The sequence below is a fragment of the Erinaceus europaeus genome, chromosome 7 (assembly GCF_950295315.1).
Source record: "Erinaceus europaeus chromosome 7, mEriEur2.1, whole genome shotgun sequence".
Taxonomy (NCBI): Eukaryota; Metazoa; Chordata; class Mammalia; order Eulipotyphla; family Erinaceidae; genus Erinaceus; species Erinaceus europaeus.
The window spans coordinates 31,607,449-31,625,930 of record NC_080168.1 but is presented as its reverse complement, the minus strand read 5'-3'; the positions used below and the strand labels follow the sequence as shown (position 1 = coordinate 31,625,930).

General features: G+C 39.9%; 1 protein-coding gene across 1 annotated transcript in view; it reads left to right on the top strand.

Annotated features, from left to right (window-relative positions):
- The window catches only part of NBEAL1 (neurobeachin like 1), a 135,334-nt gene that overhangs the window by 80,097 nt on the left and 36,755 nt on the right, over window positions 1-18,482 (top strand). The window contains exons 33-39 of the mRNA XM_060194103.1: window positions 245-369; window positions 5,570-5,710; window positions 11,702-11,832; window positions 13,647-13,756; window positions 15,782-15,899; window positions 16,551-16,648; window positions 17,108-17,224. Of these exons, the coding sequence (XP_060050086.1) occupies window positions 245-369; window positions 5,570-5,710; window positions 11,702-11,832; window positions 13,647-13,756; window positions 15,782-15,899; window positions 16,551-16,648; window positions 17,108-17,224 (840 nt within the window). The remainder of the gene's footprint in view (window positions 1-244; window positions 370-5,569; window positions 5,711-11,701; window positions 11,833-13,646; window positions 13,757-15,781; window positions 15,900-16,550; window positions 16,649-17,107; window positions 17,225-18,482) is intronic.

Below are 18,482 nucleotides of genomic sequence, written 5' to 3'. Positions count from 1 at the left end.
TTCAAAAACTGTAAGTGGAAAGAGTAAATGGCGAAAATCTTTTTTTATTCATTGAAAATATTCCAGCTGAATTATAGAAAATAATGCTCTGGTTATTGAACTAAAGATGAACAAACATTTCCAACATGAAAAAATATTTTTAAAGATTATTATTTTTTGCCTTCAGATAAGCATTTGATATTAGAGGTGGGAATATATCTTCTCTAGGAAGGAGTGTCTAAATGGCAAATTATGACTCTTTTAGTTTCCCTGGATTTTACAAGATTATACTTCGGAAGAACTGGACCTTAATAACCCATCTGTATTTCGAGATCTTTCTAAACCAATTGGGGTAGTTAATGATAAAAATGCTAAAGCCATGCGAGAAAAGTAAGTGCCATTTTATCATTTGAAAATACTAATTGATTGATTGATTGAATCTACATTGCTTTGTAAAAAATTTTAATGTTCGACAAGATTGTGGTATAAGAGGGGTACAGTTCCATACAGTTCTCACCTCCAGAGTTCTGTATCTCATCCCCTCCATTCAAAGCTTCCCTATTCTTTGTCCCTCTGGGAGTATGGACCAGAGGTCTTTATGGGGTGCAGAAGGTGGGAGGTCTAACTTCTGCAGTTGCTTCTCCAATGGACATGAGCATTGACAGATCAATCCATAACCCCAGCCTGTTTCTATCTTTCCCTAGTGGGATAGAGCTATTTAAATGCATAACTACTTTTGAAAATTGAAGTCTGATAATTTTTTCATTACATTTTTCTTAAAAATATCAGCTGTTCTTCAAATAGCTGATTATTGCCCCCTTCTTTGCAAAATTTAAATTGTCATTGTGTAAATTTATTTTTGCTTCATAATGAAAATGTGCTGAAGGATAATAGGTTCTTGAAATTTTGGGGGGTTGGGCAGTGGTACACCTGGTTAAGTGTACATATTACTATGCAGAAAGACCTGCACAAGGGCCCAGGTTTGAGACCCCAGTCCCCACCTGCAGCAGGGATGCTTCTAAGCAATAAAGCAGTTCTGCAAGTGTCTATCTTTCCCTCTCTAACTGAATGTGTAAAATTTAGAAAGTGTTTTAAAAAGAAAAATGTGTTTATGGTTCTATATATCTATGATCCCCCCGTATGCTTCTCCAACTTTTTTACAAAGCAAATAAAAAATACTTAATTTTAATTTCCCTTTTGTTCCTGTAAAATTTATGAATGTAACTTGTAACTTCTAATGATAAGAGGGGACACTTCACAGGTGGTGAGGCAGTGTTGCAGGTGTCTGTGTCTCTCCTTCTCTGTCTTCCTTTTTCTTCTCAAATTCACTCTTGTCTCTATCCAAAATAAGTAAATAATTGAAAAAAAATTTTTTGGGCTGGGTGGTGGTGCACCTGGTTGAGTGTACATGTTACAGTATGTGAGGACCCAAGTTCAATCCCCTGGTCCCCACCTGCAGGGGGAAAAGCTTTGCGAGCGGTAAAGCAGGCCTGCAGGTATCTCTGTTTCCATCTCTCTCTCTCTACAGTTTTATTTATTTATGAAGAATCGCTCTCTCATTACAATTTTATTTATTTATGAAGAATGATAGTAGTAGAAAGTAAGAACTAGATATCACTGTAGTACATGTGCTGCCAGGGATTGAACTCAGGACCTCACGCTTGAGAATTCAGTGCTTTATCCACTGCACCATCTTGCAGACCACACTGTTTTCCTCTCTTTCTCCCCTGTCCTCTCGAGTTCTGGCTGTCTCTATCAAAATAAATAAAAGATAATTTGTGGTGGTCCAGTAAGTAGCACAGTGGATAAGGCATTGGACTCTCAAGCATGAGGTCCTGAGTTCGATCCCCGGCAGCACATGTACCACAGTGATGTCTGGTTCTTTCTCTCTCTCTCTCTCTTTCCTCCTATCTTTCCCATTAATGAATAAATAAATCTAAAAAAAAGTAAGAGAATAGTTTTTTTTTTTAACTTCAAATAACAAAATTATTTTGGTTAACTGACTCAGTTATAAATTTTCTAGATTGGTTGGTTAGTTGGTTGGCTGAATGTGAATGAGAAAGGTAGAAAGACCAAAGCATTGCTCAGCTCTAGCATAAGACGGAACCATTGAAATTACATGCTCTTAGGCATGCAAGTTGGTACTCTAACAGACTTATCTATATCCTTGACCCATGTAGATTTATTTTCAAGAAGATAATATATTATTCTTTTTAAAAATAAAGATAGACTCAGTCATTCACTCATTCATGAAACAGAATATGAGCATCACTCTAGTACATGTAATGCCAGCGATCAAATTCTGGACTTCATGCTTGAGACTTTGATACTTTATTGTCTATGCCACATTAGTGCATTATTCTTTTCTTTTTCCTCACCCCCAGATGGGGGAGAGAGAGAGAAAGAATGGAATCTACCACAGCACCACTCCAATGCTGTGAAGCTTCCCCTTTGCATGGTGTTCCTGTGCCTGGTAAGGGGAGGCTCACACCCAAGTCCACATGGTGAAGTGTGCACTGTCCTGGGTGAGCACCTCCCAGCTCCCTTCCCCCTTGTCTTTTTATTTGTGAAGCTTCCTCAGATCTTTTCACAGTGTTTAATATTTAATCTTCTAGTGGACTTTTGCCGCTTCTGTTTTATTTCACTGCTGTGAGTCATATTTTTCTGACAATAACGAAAATAATAATTCCTTTTTTAAGGTTATTTCTGAGACTCAGTACCTACATGACCCTTTCTGGTGGTTTTTTTTTTTTTTTTTTTCTCTCCTTTTTGATAGAGATTTAGAGACAAAGGAAGATCAGGAGGGAGAAAAGGAGAAGGAGAAGCAGAGAGAATGAGAGACATACAGCACTGCTCACCACTTGCAATGCTTGTCCCTTACAGGTGGAGACTGAGGTTTGAACCTAGTTCCTTGCACACAGATAAGTGTTCACTCTATTGGGTGAGCCCACTATCTGGCCCCTTTCCTTATTATTAATATTTAATGGGCTATTCCACAGAGAATATTTACTATATAACTAACTTATTTTATTGATTATCAAAGATACACACTGTTTCAGGGCCAGGCTATAGCTAATTAGATACTGTGCTAATTTGCCACGCACCCAACCCAGGTCAAGCCTGGACTCCACCACATTGAAGGAAGTTTTGGTGATGCAGTCTCTTTCACTCTCTTTGCCTCTCTGGTTTTCTGTCTAAAAATAAAATGAAATAGTCATCATGGTAGGGGCTGGGCAGTGGCACGCACAGTATGAAGTGTAAGGACCCTTATAAGGACCCTGGTTCAAGACCCTGGCTCCCCACCTGCAGAAGGATCATTTCACAGGCAGTGAAGCAGGTCTGCAGGTCTCTCTCTCTCTCCCTCTTTATCTTCCCCTCGCCTTTCCATTTCTTTATCAAAGAGAAGAAAAAATCGAAAAAGTACCCATAGGAGCAGAGTGATGGATTTGTAGTGCAGGCACCAAGCCCCAGCAATAACCCTGGAGGCAAAAGAAAAAATAAATAAAGTCAACATGGTTTTATTAAAAAATAAAAAGCAAAGTTCATATTGTTCTAATTTTATTTTTTTTTAATTTTATGTTTATTTATTTTCCCTCTTGTTGCCCTTGTTGTTTTTTATTGTTGCCGTAGTTATTATTGTTGTTGTTATTGATGTCGTCATTGTTGGATAGGACAGAAAGAAATGGAGAGAGGTGGGGAAGACAGAGAGGGGGAGAGAAAGATAGACACCTGCAGACCTGCTTCACCACCAGTGAAGCGACTCCCCTGCAGGTGGGAAGCTGGGAGCTCGAACCAGGACCCTTACGCCAGTCCTTGCGCTTGGCGCCATGTGTGCTTAACCCGCTGTGCTACCGCCTGGCTCCCATATTGTTCTAATTTTAATAGTAGGTTTCTTGCATAGGTATAAATGACTTTGATCTGAAAACTTTATTTCCCTAAATAGCAATGATAACTGCATTAATGGAAATTTGCATAATTAATTGAATACAGTAATATTTTCCATTTAAAATTCCAGGGTTTATTTTCTCCAAAATATTGTTCAATATAATTCAAATGTTAAAACAATAACGATTCGACATGTTAAGTGAGTGACGGTACATGTATCTAAGTATTATTATGTGTATATTTGCTGATAAACTGGTATAGACTTCCTTATTTGCCATCTCCTTTTCTCCTTTTAATATGGTGCCAAGAACTCATGCATATGCCATGTCATGGCCAGGCACCCTTCCTTGGGCCAACTTTCTCATTCTTTTGCATTAGAAAGGGAGGGAGGTGAGTCAGAGAAGAGAGTCTGGAGAGGGAAAGGGAGAGCGGAAGGGAGAGGGAGACTGAGAGGGAGAGAGAGAGAGACTCTACAGTATCATTCCATCACTCATGGACTCCCCGGAGACTCTACAGTATCATTCCATCACTCATGGACTCCCCGGAGCCGTCCACAAGCTCCCAGGTGCTGCTTTGGCTCATATCCTGGCCTCACTCTGGGTTAGGCTTGCAGTCTACCAGGTGAGCTGTATTATGGTCCTCCAGCTCCCTCCCCCCCCCCTTTGTAACCTTTTAAGTTGTTAGACATTTATTTCCGTATTTTTTTTTTTTACTGATCCTTTGTTGTTGTTTTTTTTTTCTCATTGTCTTGACCACAGAAGGATGTGTATAATAGCAGAAAAATAAAGAAATGAAAGTGTCTGTAAAGAAGATAGTTTGTCGGATATCTGTACAGTGGACCATGTATTTGTTAATAAAAAACTATTAAGTCATTTGGAAACATGTTCATGGAAAGGGGCCAGGTGGTCATGCACTGGGAGAAGTGCACACATTACAGTGTGCAAGGGACTTGGGGCAGGCCCCTGGTCTCCACCTGCCAGGGGACAACTTCACAGATAATTAAGCAGTGCTGCAGGTGGCTCTCTCTCTCTCTCTCTCTCTCTCCATCCATCTCTCTCCCTACCTTCCCCTACCTTCTCAATTTCTCTCTGTCCTAAATAAATAAATAAAAATTTCAATGGCAAATAGTTAAATGAAAAAAATTTTCCAATAATAAAGTGGAACATTTCATATTAAAATACATTGTATGTATATACATTATGGTTTAGCCAGATTATTTATCAGAATGTTTATATTTTCTCTGGGAAGTATAATTGTAATTGATTTTATTTTTATTTTATGGTTTTCTTTTTAATTTATTATAATGAAAATTTTGTTGGTTTGGTATGGTTTTTTTTATATATACTCGAAAGCACTGCTCAGCTCTGCCTTATGGTGGTGCGGGGAATTGAACCTGGGACTTTGGAACCTCAGGCATGAGAGTTTGTTTGCATAACCATTATGCTATCTACCCCCACCCGTATAATGAACTTGTATTATATGCATAATACAAAACTTTCTAGCAGACAGTATTAGTTATATTTCACTGTTAATATAAAATTATTAATGATCTTTGTTAATGTGTTATAATGATGTAGAGATATTACTCTAAAAAAACAGTACATCCTTCTTAAAAAAACTGGGCTTTCAGTCATCCAGTACAAGCTGATGTACTCCTAATTTAATTTTATTGTTGTGGTTGTCAAACTTTAGTTTCATTTTTCAGATATGAAAATTTTGAAGATCCTATGGGAACAATCGACAAATTTCATTATGGCACTCATTATTCAAATTCTGCTGGAGTCATGCACTATCTTATTCGTACAGAGCCATTCACCACTCTTCACATCCAGCTTCAGAGTGGAAGGTATGTTTTGGGTAGATTGTCTGTTTAATTAAGACCATGTGTCCCCTGGCTCCCTACCTGCATGGGGGTTGCTTCATAGGCGGTGAAGCAGGTCTGTAGGTGTCTCTCTTTGTTTCCCCTTCTCTGTCTTCCCCTCCTCTCTCCATTTCTCTCTGTCCTATCCAACAATAATAATAACTCCAACAATAAAACAACAAGGGCAACAAAAGGGAAAATAAATAAATATTTTTTTTCCTTTTTTTTTATTCAAGAAAAGAGACATTAACAAAATCATAGGATGGGGGGGCACAACTCCACATAATTCCCACCACCCAATCTCTATATCCCGTCCCCTCCCCACTAGCTTTCCCATTCTCTATCCCTCTGGGAGCATGGACCCAGGGTCGTTGTGGGTTGCAGAAGATGGAAGGTCTGGCTTCTGTAATTGCTTCCCCGCTGAACATGGGCGTTGACTGGTCGATCCATACTCCCAGTCTGCCTCTCTCTTTCCCTAGTAGTGTGGGTCTCTGGGAAAGCGGAGCTCCAGGACGCATTGGTGGGGTCTTCAGTCCAGGGAAGCCTGGCCGGCATCCTGATGGCATCTGGAACCTGGGGGCTGAAAAGAGAGTTAACATACAAAGCCAAACAAATTGTTGAAGAATCATGGACCCAAAGGATGGAATAGTGGAGAGGAAGTGTTGGGGGGTACTCACTGCAAACTCTAGTGTACTACTGCTTTCAGGTATATATTGCCCTGGTTTATGGAAATGTGTGGACATATGCTCTGTCTCCTGGAACTTGGTCTATATCTAGGTTTTGGGACTTTGTTAGGAAGTGAACCACCTGGGATGGAGTTAGAGAATACTATGAAAGGAAAGGTCTCACCCGAGTGATGAAGCTGAAGGGTTGTCGTTCCACACCTGAAGTCTCTGGACACAGTCTGAAGTGAAGCATGCTGGGGTGGCACTCATTGTGTTGATTAGGTTGCGATCAGCGGATGCAATATTATTTGATAAGAATTGGGAGAAGCATACGGGAAAGTGGGCCTTACCCTAGGGTCCCAGGACTGGGGCAAGTTTAGGCTCTACAGTGGAAATGTGAGGTTCCTGCTGTCTTAGGGTTCAAGAAGACAATGGATAGTTATTGTTAACATCACATTATTTGGTAATTGGGTTAAGTTTGAAAAGTCCCTTTGTTAGACATACAATCAATTTTCCCCCCTCTCATATTAACTAAATAGTGATTTATATGACTACAATTTAATAGGTGTGTACATAAACACTGTTCCCACCACCAAAAGATTGTGTCCCCATCCCACCCACCCACCCCCACCCCCACCCCCACCCCCACCCCCGCCAACCCAGGAAGCTGCATGTCCATCCTCCCCCTCACCACAGGGTTTTAACTTTGGTGCCCTACTTTCAATAAATATATATTTTTAAAAAAACCATCTCTTAGTGTTATAAATTCATGCCCACATAAGGACCGGCGTGAGGATCCCTGTTCGAGCCCCCGGCTCCCCACCTGCAGGGGAGTTTCTTCACAGGTGGTGAAGCTGGTCTGCAGGTGTCTGCCTTTGTTTCCCCCTCTCCGTCTTCCCCATCTCTCTCCATTTCTCTCTGTCCTATCCAACAACAATGACAACAATAATAATAATAGCTATAACAAAACAACAAAATGGAATGAATAAATATTTTTAAAAATTCATGCCTTCATGTTACGTAGTATAAAAGCAGAGCTTATGAGGCTGAGGAGACAGCATAATGGATATGCAAAAGACCTTTCATGCCTGAGGCACCAAAGTTCCCAGGTTCAATCTTCAGTACTGCTTTACACCAAAGCTGAGCAATGCTCTGGAAAAAATAAATAAGTAAAATTGGGCTGGGCGGTAGTGCACCGGATTAAGCGCACATTTTGCGGAGCTCAAGGACCAGCCAAAGGATCCCAGTTTGAGCCCCTCATTCCCCACCTGCAGGGGAGTCACTTCACTAGCGGCGAAGCAGGTCTGCAGGTGTCTATCTTTCCTCTCATCCTGTCTGTCTTCCCCTTCTTTTTCCATTTCTTTCCTATCCAATAACAGCAGCAGCAGCAGCAACAATAATGAAAAAAAGATGGCCTCCAGGAGCAGTGGATTTGTAGTGCAAGTACTGAGCACCAGTGATAACCCTGGAGGCAAATAATAATAATAATTGTTGTTATTGTTATTATTCCAGACCATATCTTTTTATTTCTTGTCTGTTGAGTTTTGATTTATGTAATAACTTCCAAAAAAAAAAGTTAGACTAGTTTGAGATTGGATCACTCAAAATGATTTATACAAATGACATTGCTTTTGTCTGAGTAAACTGAAACTTTTATTTTTTTAACTTCTTAAATTTTTTTTTTTAATTTTTTATTTAAGAAAGGATTAGTGAACAAAAACATAAGGTAGGAGGGGTACAACTCCACACAATTCCCACCACCCAATCCCCATAACCCACCCCCTCCCATGGTAGCTTTCCCATTCTCTAGCCCTCTGGGAGCATGGACCCAGGGTCGTTGAGGGTTGCAGAAGGTAGAAGGTCTGGCTTCTGTAATTGCTTCCCCGCTGAACATGGGCGTTGACTGGTCGGTCCATACCCCCAGTCTGCCTCTCTCTTTCCCTAGTAAGGTGTGTCTCTGGGGAAGCTGAGCTCCAGGACACATTGGTGGGGACTTCAGTCCAGGGAAGCCTAGCCAGCATCCTGGTGGCATCTGGAACCTGGTGATTGAAAAGAGAGTTAACATATGAAGCCAAACAATTTGTTGAGCAATCCTGGATCCCAAGCTTGGAATAGTGGAGAGGAAGTGTTAGGGAGGTACTCACTGCAAACTCTAGTGTACTTCTGCTTTCAGGTATATATTTTGCAGTAGTTTATGGATACGTGTGCACATAGCTCTCTCTCACAGAAACTGGTGTATATCTAGGTTATGGGACTTTGTTAGAAAGTGAACCACCTGAGATGAAATTAGAGTGTACTATGAAAGGAAAGGTCTCACCCGAGTAATGAAGCTGAAGGGTTGTCATTCCACACGTGAAGTCTCTGGATACAGTCTGAGGTGAAGCATGTTGAGGTGGCAATCGTTGCTTTGGTTAGGTTGTGATCGGCGGATGCAATATTATTTGGTTTGGATTGGGAGAGGCATACGGGAAAGTGGGCCCTATCCAAGGGTTCCAGGACTGGGGGAAGTAGGGGCTCTATAGTGAAGATGTGAGGTTCCTGCTGTCTTAGGGTTCAAAAAGACAATCGATAGTTAGTATTATCATCACATTATTTGTTAATTGGGTTAACTTTGAAAAGTCCCTTTGTTATGGTTTGCTGTACAGTACCCAGTATCTTGTATATAGCTGTGCTATTGGATGCAATTTTTATTTTCTTATTCTTTTTTGCCTGCACTATGAATCCTCTGCTCCTGGAGGCCATTTTTTCCTTTTGTCGCCCTTGTTGTTTGTTTACCGTTGTTGTTGTTGCTGTTGTTGTTGGATAGGACAGAGAGAAATCCAGAGAGGAGAGGAAGACAGAAAGGGGGAGAGATCTCTGATAGACACCTGCAGACTTGCTTCACCGCTTGTGAAGCAACATCCCTGAAGGTGGGAAGCCGGGGCCTCAAACCGGGACCCCCCATGTCAGTGTGCGCTTAACCTGTCTCACTACTGCCCAGCCCCTGAAACGTTTTATTTTTGCTGCTCTGTTGTGGTACCATGACTTCATATATGCAAGGTGCATATCCCATCTCTACTCATTGAACATTCTGTTGGGTATATGTAAGTAAAATGTAAGAACTTTAGTTGCAGAACTATTTCTGTAACTTATCCTCTGGTTTGTTGAATGAGACACTCTGAATACTCATGTTTCAGGGTTTAAATCACCAGCATTCATATAGATCTGCTGACCAGCTATATAAATTCTGTAATACTTAGAATAATATTTCTCTGTAATTAAAAAAAATGCCCAGATAGCATTTATCTACTTTTTGTAATGTTACACTGTGCAAAAAAAATTATTCCATATTTAAGTCTCCTGGGATTATGTTTAGTTAATTGAGTTTTTTCTGCTTTATTTTCTATTTGCTTTCCCTCCCCCAACTAAAATGATTCTAGTAATTAAAATGACAGTATTAGGGCCAGGCGGTAGCACAGAGTTTAAACGCACATGATGCGAAGTTCAAGGACTGGCGTAGGGATCTGGGTTCGAGCTCCCGCCTCCCCACCTACAGGGGGGTTGCTTCACAAATGGTGAGTCAGGTCTGCTGGTGTCTTTCCCCCTCTGTGTCTTCCCCTCCTCTCTCAATTTCTCTCTGTCCTATCCAACAACGACAGTAATTACAACAATAATAATAACAGCAATAAACAGCAAGGGCAACAGAAGGGAAAAAATGGCCTTCAGGAGCAGTGGATAACCCTGGTGATAACCCTGGAGGCAAAAAAAAAAAAAAAATTGACAGTATTGAGTTTCTGGCAACAAGGTATAGAAAATGGTCATAAGGAAAGAAGATGTGGTTTTAAATAAAGAAGTTTAAGGTAAGAGAATTTCTGGAGGCCTGAGAGATTGTGCAGCAGTAGAGCATAGGATTTGTAAGCATTGGGTCCTGGATTTGAACCCCAGCACTGCATATGGCAAAGTGGTGTTTTGATTCTCTTTCTTGTTAACCTTTATTTTTTAATGATAGTAATTTTTAATTTTTATATATTTTATTTGTCGATAGAATCAGAAATTGAGAAGGGAGGAGAAATAGAAAAGGATACAGAGGGGCTGGTGGGGGCTGGGTGGTGGTGCACCTGGTTGAGCACACATATTACAGTGCACAAAGACCCAGGCTCAAGCCTCTGATCCCCACATGTAGGGGGAAAGCTTCACAAGTGGTGAAGCAGGGCTGCAGGTGACTTTGTTTCTCCCCCTTCTGTGTTGGTGTCTCTCTGTCTATGTACAATAAATAAATTTTAAAAAATCAAAAATATGGGAAAAAAAGTTTTTTTAAAAGGGGCCAGCATGACACACCTGGTTAAGCATACATAATATAAAGTGCAAGGACCATGCAAGGGGAGGACTTATAGACAGTGAAGCAGGTCTGCAGGGATCTGTCTTTTTCTCTCCCTTTCTTTCTCCCCTACCCCACCCCCCTGCCTCAATTTATCTTGGTCATGCCCAATAAAATGGAAAAAATCCATAAGGACGGATGGATTCATAGTGTCAGCACTGAGCCCAGTGATTACCCTGGAGGCAGAAAAAGAATAGAATAGCTTTCACCCCCTGAGTGAAGCTCTTCTTCCCCACCTCCCCCACCTCCCCACAGGTGGGGACCTGGGGCTTAAAACCAGGTCCATAATTACTATAACATGTTCACTAAGCCATGTCTGCTTCTGCTGGACTTCATGGATATTTATTTTTTAAAGAAAGAAAAAGTGTCCCCAAGATGTCATAATGGATAGAGTGCTGGACTTGGAGGATGAGGTCCTGAATTTAAGCCCCATCATTGCATATGCCAGAGTGATGCTCTCATTCTTTCGTTCCCCATCCCTTCAATAATAAACATACAAATAAAGAGGGGGCTGGGTGGTAGCGCAGTGGGTTAAACACACATGGTGCAAAGTGCAAGGACAGGCATAAGGATACCGGTTCAAGCCCCCCAGCTCCCCACAAGCAGTGAAGCAGGTCTGCAGGTGTCTATATCTTTCTTTCTCCCTGTCTTCCCTTCCTCTGGACTTCTCTGCCCTATCCAACAACAACAACAGCGGTGACAACAATAACAATAAATACAACAACAAGGGCAACAAAACTGGGAAAAAATGGCCTCCAGGAGCAGTGGATTCGTAGTACAGGCACTGAGCCCCAGCAATAACCCTGGAGGAAAATAAATAAATAAGCAAATCATTTTTTTTTAAAGGAAGAAACCTGACAGTTTATAGGTTTTCTTTTTATGCTTCTAGTTGCTCTAGAACAATGCTTACTGTTTTTTTTTTGTGTTTGTTTGTTTTTTAATCTCCATGTGCAGATTTGACTGTGCAGACCGACAATTCCATTCTATCCCTGCTACGTGGCAAGCTCTCATGGACAATCCGTACGATGTGAAGGAACTTATTCCTGAATTCTTCTATTTCCCAGAATTTTTGGAAAACCAGAATCGTAAGACATCAGAGATTAAAAATTTGATTCAGTAGATTGCAGTGAAGAGCATCAAGAGTGCTTTCTGAGATCTTAAGGAGTATTTAAGGTTCATTTTGTCTGGGTTATTCTGTATCAGGGATTAACTGATATCCAGATACTAATTTTGTCTTCTGAAGAAGTGAATCAAATTTCTGTTGGTTAAGAGAATTTACCAGACTACTGTATTTATTAGAGAAGCAAAAAATGGCTATATGCTATTTAATCCTTATAACCACTTAGGCTAAAAGTGAGTTTGATAATACAAACATTTATTTAGACTATGGGTCAGCAAACTAAAGGTTAATAGGCTAAATTTTTTAACAGAATTTGTGTGTTTATAAGTAAAATTTTGTTAGAAGAGAGCCAGCTAAATCATCTATAATTATACTGTGCTGCTTTCACTGAATAATTGTAGATTTTAGTGATTTTAACAAAGATCATATGACTCACAAAGCCAATAATACTGATTCTCTGACTTTTTTTTTTAAATTGCCTCTAGGATTATCACTGGGGCTTGGTGACTACAAATCCAACGCTACTGATGGTCATTTTTTTTCTTTCTAATTTTTGTTCAGTAGGACAGAGAGAAATTGAGAGAGGATGGAGAGATAGAGGTCTGGGAGAAGGCTCACTCAGTAGAGCGTACACTTTACCATGTGTGAGGACCCAGGGGTATCGCTTCACAGTCAGTGAAGTTGGTCTTCAGGTGTCTTTTTCTCTCTCTCTCTCTGTCTTCTACTCCCCTCTCAATTTCTCTATGAAATAAAATAGCAAGAAAAAAAGAAAAAAATTACTGTCAGGAGCAGTAGTACTTATACTAAGTCCCAGTGACAATCCTGTTGGCAATAAAATAATAATAAAAAAGCTTTCTATGATATAGTTTTAAATTTATTTTTAGGCACAAATAAGGTAATTGGCAGTATTTTTTCTCATCTAGCTTGTAGTGTTACTGTTTATCCTTTTGTGAGAAGAATTATATGTTGTATTGAGGGCATATCCAGTTAATAATCCCCACCCCCAACTATTACGAAAGTGTTATGTTTTTAAATGTTCATTTGCTTGTTAAATAGGAGAGAGAAAATGAGAGAGGAAGGGGAGTTAGAGAGGGAGAGAACTTGTGAAGCTTCCCACCTGCAGGTGGGATGCAGGGGTTTGAACCTAGCTAGGTCCTGGTGCATGGTAATTTGTACATTCAACCCAATGTACCACTACCTGGCCCCAAGAGACAGTGTATTTTTAAAATTTTTTTTATGTAAGCTTGTTTTTTCTCAATGGAAATTGCTTGTTAATCTGATTTACCTTTTATAACTAATTTAAAACTTAATTTTATTTATTAATTCCCTTTTGTTGCTTTATTGTTGTTATTGATCATTGTTGTCAGATAGAACAGAGGGGAATGGAGAGAGGAGGGGAAGCCAAAGAGGGGGAGAGAATGATAGACACCTGCAGACCTGCTTCACCGCCTGTGAAGCGACTCCCCTGCAGGTGAGGAGCTGGGTGGGGGCTTGAACAGGGATCCTTATGCCGGTCCGTACACTTTGTGCCACCTGAGCTTAAGCTGCTGTGCTACTGCCTGACTCCCTTTTATTTACTTTTTAATTAAACAAATTAAAATTAAATTATTTCAGTAGATAAGAATTATTACTTGTTCAAAAATTGTATCAATAAAGAAACTTATTTTTTATCCTCTACATTATAAAAAAGACCTTAGTTTGTTAAAGAATGTGCACCTTATTTGTTTTGCCTGATACATTCAAATCTAATTTGCCACATTTTCCTTTTACATGTCTCAGAATTTAATTTGGGTCGTCTGCAAGTTTCCAGAGAAGTAGTAAATGATGTTATTCTCCCCAAATGGGCTAAATCAGCAGAAGATTTCATCTATAAGCATAGAAAAGCCCTGGTAAGATTTTAAAAAGATATTTATTTATTCCCTTTTGTTGCCCTTGTTGTTTTATTGATGTCATCGTTGTTGGATAAGACAGAGAGAAAATGGAGAGAGGAAGGGAAGACAGAGAGGGGGAGAGAAAGACAGACACCTGCAGACCTGCTTCACCGCCTGTGAAGCGACTCCCCTGCAGGTGGGGAGCCGGGGACTCCATATGCTGGATCCATATGCTGGTCCTTGCGATTTGCACCACGTGCGCCCAGACTCCCAACTCCCTTCTGGTAAGATGCTTAGTTATTAGATTAGTAAGATAAATATGTATGAGGTCTTGAGAATACATTAATAAAGTATTTCTGTTGATTATTTTTCTAGATTAATTTATAATGTTACTAATACTAATTTAGAATGTCTAACAGTAATTTGAAATCTTCTGATGACTCATTCTCTTTTATTTTTTACACTTATTTATTTTCCCTTTTGTTACTCTTGTTTTTTTATTGTTGTTGTAGTTGTTGTTGTTATTTATGTCGTCATTGTTAGATAGGACAGAGAGAAATGGAGAGAGATGGGGAAGACAGGGGGAGAGAAAGATAGACACCTGCAGACTTGCTTCACCACCTGTGAAGTGACCCCCCTGCAGGTGGGGAGCCAGGGGCTCAAACCGGGATCCTTACACCAGCTGATATAACTCATTTTATGTGGTCCCATGGCTATGTTGCAAAAAAATTGCAGTTCTTCAGGCAGGCAAGATAATGCACCTGAATAGTACACCTGCTTTGTCCTATGCATGACCCAGATGTGTGCCCAGCCTCTGCCATAGTCGAGGAAGCTTTGGGTCTGTGGCCCTGTGTCTTTGAAGTCAACCCAGGGCTGGGGAGATAGCATAATGATTATTCAAATGACTGTTAAGCTTGAGGCTCTAACCTCTCAGGTTCAATCTCACACCACCTTAAATCAGAGCTGAGCAGTGCTATGGTAATAAATAAATAATGATAATAATAAAATAAATAAATCCAGAGTAATGGCAGTGATGAGGGGGGGAGAGACCGTTCTGTAAAATACTTACCTGTTTTATTCACAGACCTTGATTGTTCCTTTATGCAATTTCAGTACTCTTCTGTGCAGATTTTTTTCCCCCCATGGACAGGAATTTTTTTTTTTGTTACTATTTATTTATTCCTTTTTGCTGCCCTTGTTGTTTTATTGTTGTTGTTATTAATATCATTGTTGTTGAATAGGACAGAGAGAAATGGAGAGAGGAGGGGAAGACAGAGAAGGGGGAGAGAAAGACAGACACCTGCAGACCTGCTTCACGGCTTGTGAAGTGACCACCCTGCAGTTGGGGAGCCGGGGGCTCAAACCGGGATCCTTATGCCGGTCCTTGCGCTTTGCACCACCTGCACTTAACCCGCTGCACTACTGCCCAACTCCCGGACAGGAATTTTTTTTATGGATTTTTTTTTTTTTCAGATGGACAGGAAGACAGAGCTAGAGGGAAAGACAGCAGCAACAGAGTGACAGCTAGAGTTGAGAAGTGCTCTGGACTTGTCTGTGTCATCTCCTCTTCTCTCATTCTTTGCGAATAAATAAATCTTTAAAAAGAAATGCTTCCCGGCTCCCCCCTTGCAGGGAGTCACTTCACTGGCTGTGAAGCAGGTCTGCAGGTGTCTTTCTCTTCCCCTCTCTATCTTCCCCTCCTCCTCTCCATTTCTCTTTGTCCTATCCAATAACAACAGGGGTGGGGGAGAGGGGAAGATGCTTTCACTTAAAAAAGACTTATTATTATACATTAGAGAGAGTTTCATATGAAACAGAGAAAAGAATGATATGCCAGAGCAGCATTTTGGAACACGTGGAGCCAAGTATCAAATTAAGAGCCTTCGGTATGCAAGCCTGATGCTCTTACTATGGAGCTGTTCTCTCAGATTCTGTGTGTTCCTGTTTCTTTTCTTTTTCTTTCTTTTTTTTAAAAGAAAACATACTAATACTATAGTTGGAAGGTATCTTTATATTAACTAGTATCATGTGTTCTTGTTCTAGGAGTCTGAATATGTTTCCTCTCATCTTCATGAATGGATTGATCTGATTTTTGGTTATAAACAGAGGGGGCCAGCTGCAGTGGAGGCTCTCAATGTTTTCTATTACTGTAGTTACGAAGGTATAAGCCTTTGCACTTTTTCCCTTGTATTGTATTACCAGAAACTATTTCTTGGTGTGATTTGAACATAGCTATTGAATGGAAGACCACATTTAAAAGTAGTTTGTGATCTTTCACTTTGAAGGCTAAGAGATTCCTGAATTTTTAAAAGACAGTATTTGATTATATGTGCAAAACGATTACAAACCTAGAATACTGGTGGACAGAGGTGTGGTGTGCCTTTTTTCCCCCCTCGTAATGAGCATGCATAAGATTATTAACTACTTCTCCATCTAGTATTAGCCGTTGCTTTTATTCTATATTTCCAGAGAGAGAGAAAGGAAGAGATGCCTGAGTCTGAGCTGTACTACCACATGAGAGCACCAGGGACGGACCTGAGTGGCCCATATTGGTGACCCAGTGGTGTGATATCTGTTCTCTTTCTCTCGTCTCTCTTCATTGTCTCTCCCTCAAACAGATAAAAGGAGAAAATATTGACTTGGGGAAGCACCATGTGTGAGACTTTGTCTTCATTTCCTGGAGCAGCATTAAAAATTAAATACTAAAATCGATTGAACAGAATAATGTTTTATCAGAAATAAATTAACCAGCCTTCGTATGGCTTGCTGATTTCTTTTCACTCTGTGGTGAGCTAATTGCTTCTGGTTTTAGGAGCGGTGGATCTGGATGCTTTAACAGACAAGAAGGAAAGAAAAGCCCTAGAAGGGATGATTAATAATTTTGGACAAACACCTTGTCAGCTATTAAAGGTGAATCAGATAGATTATAATATAAAATCATAAAATGTAATTGCTAATGGATAGAGCTATCAGCATTTCCAAGGATTTTAATTCTCAAAGTCTTACCTCTGAATTACCTAGAATTTGGGACAAGTTATATTGTCGTCTTAAAGTAAATAGACCTGGGGAGTTAGGCAGTGGCACACTGGTAGAGTGCAACTTTACTAAGTGCCAGGACCACGGTTTGAACCCCTGCTCTCCACCTTCAGAGGGAAGCTTCATGAGCAGTGAAGCAGACCTGTAGGTGTCTTTCTGTCTCTCTCCCTTTCTGTTTAACCTTCCACTCTAAATTTCTCTCAATTTTCTCTTTGTCCTAGCTAATGAAAATATATAACCCATTATAGCTAGAGTCTAGTCTGTGTGAAAGGATACAATGAGAGGATGTTTTAATGTTATGGAATTATTATTTTTCTTTAAATTATTTTGAAGGAGCCACACCCTCCTAGATTATCAGCAGAGGAAGCAATGCAGAAGCAGACCAAAACAGACACTTCAACTATAAACTTGTTTCAACACCTCCCTCAACTCAAGTCTTTTTTTATTGAGGTAAAAAAAGTTTTCTCTGTCAACTCCACGCACTTTAATGTTCCTTTTATTCTTAGTGTGGTTGGTATGGGATGGATTTAATCTAAGCAATAAATTATACTGAAACGTGTTCTTGGGTTTCTAAAGCACTGTCATTGAAAGCTTTGTTTCCTGCTTGAATTATGGAACTATTTCTCTTGGCTTACTTTCTTCTACTTCGTGTTTTCCTGACAAGGAAGTATAAACAATTTGATTCATTTTTTTTCTTGATAGTTGAGATAATTTATAGAAGGAAAATAACATGAATTTTCATAGCAAATTTTACTCATTTATTACTGATTTCCGGTGTTATAAAACTTCAGGAGTGGGGGCCAGGTGGTGGTGCACCTGGTTAAGCGCACATATCACAGTGTTCAAGGACCCAGGTTCGAGCCCCTGGTCCCCACCAGGGGGGAAAAGCTTTGTGAGTGGTGAAATGGGGCTGCAGTTCTCTCTCTGTCTCTCTCCTTCCCTATTACTATCATTCCCTTCCTTCTTGATTTCTGGCTGTGTCTATCCTATAATGCAAAAAGAATTTAAAAAAAAACTTGAATACAGCATTATGCATGCTTCTGGATGTTTAAAAGTCTCACAGCAGTCACCACCAAAGTTCTAGTACCACTTGATGATAGATACGTTTTCTATCAGTGTAAGGAACTCTGCCAGCCGTGTTCCCAGATTCCAGCCAAATACTATCCTTGAAAATAGTTCTCCCTAAGGAGAGCAATCTCATTTCCTGCTATGCTAACTCTATTACAGAGGGAAATCCTTAAGACCTTATTTAACCCATAATCTGGTGACTGTATTATACCAGAGTTATAATGTGATATGGATGGAACTATTGCCCTTATGCCTAATGATGTGTGACATTATTTTTATAGAAGTGTTCATCCTTCTCTGAAGCCACTATTTTACAAGATAGCTTTCCCTAGAATGCAGTATAGAAAGTAGGTTAGAGAATACAGTCGATATCCTTGGGTACCAAAAGTTTGTAATCCCTTTTCTTTATCACATAGGAAGATGTTTTCTCAATCATTCATATGAAAAGGAAAGATTCCACAGGATGGCAGAGGACCTAGTGGGGGTTGTATTGTTGTGTGGAAAACTGAGAAATGTTATGCATGTACAAACTATTATATTTACTGTTTACTGTAAAACATTAATCCCCCAATAAAGAAGTAATAATAATAATAATAATAATAATAATAAAAAGAATAGGAAAGATTTCCCTGCAGGCCAT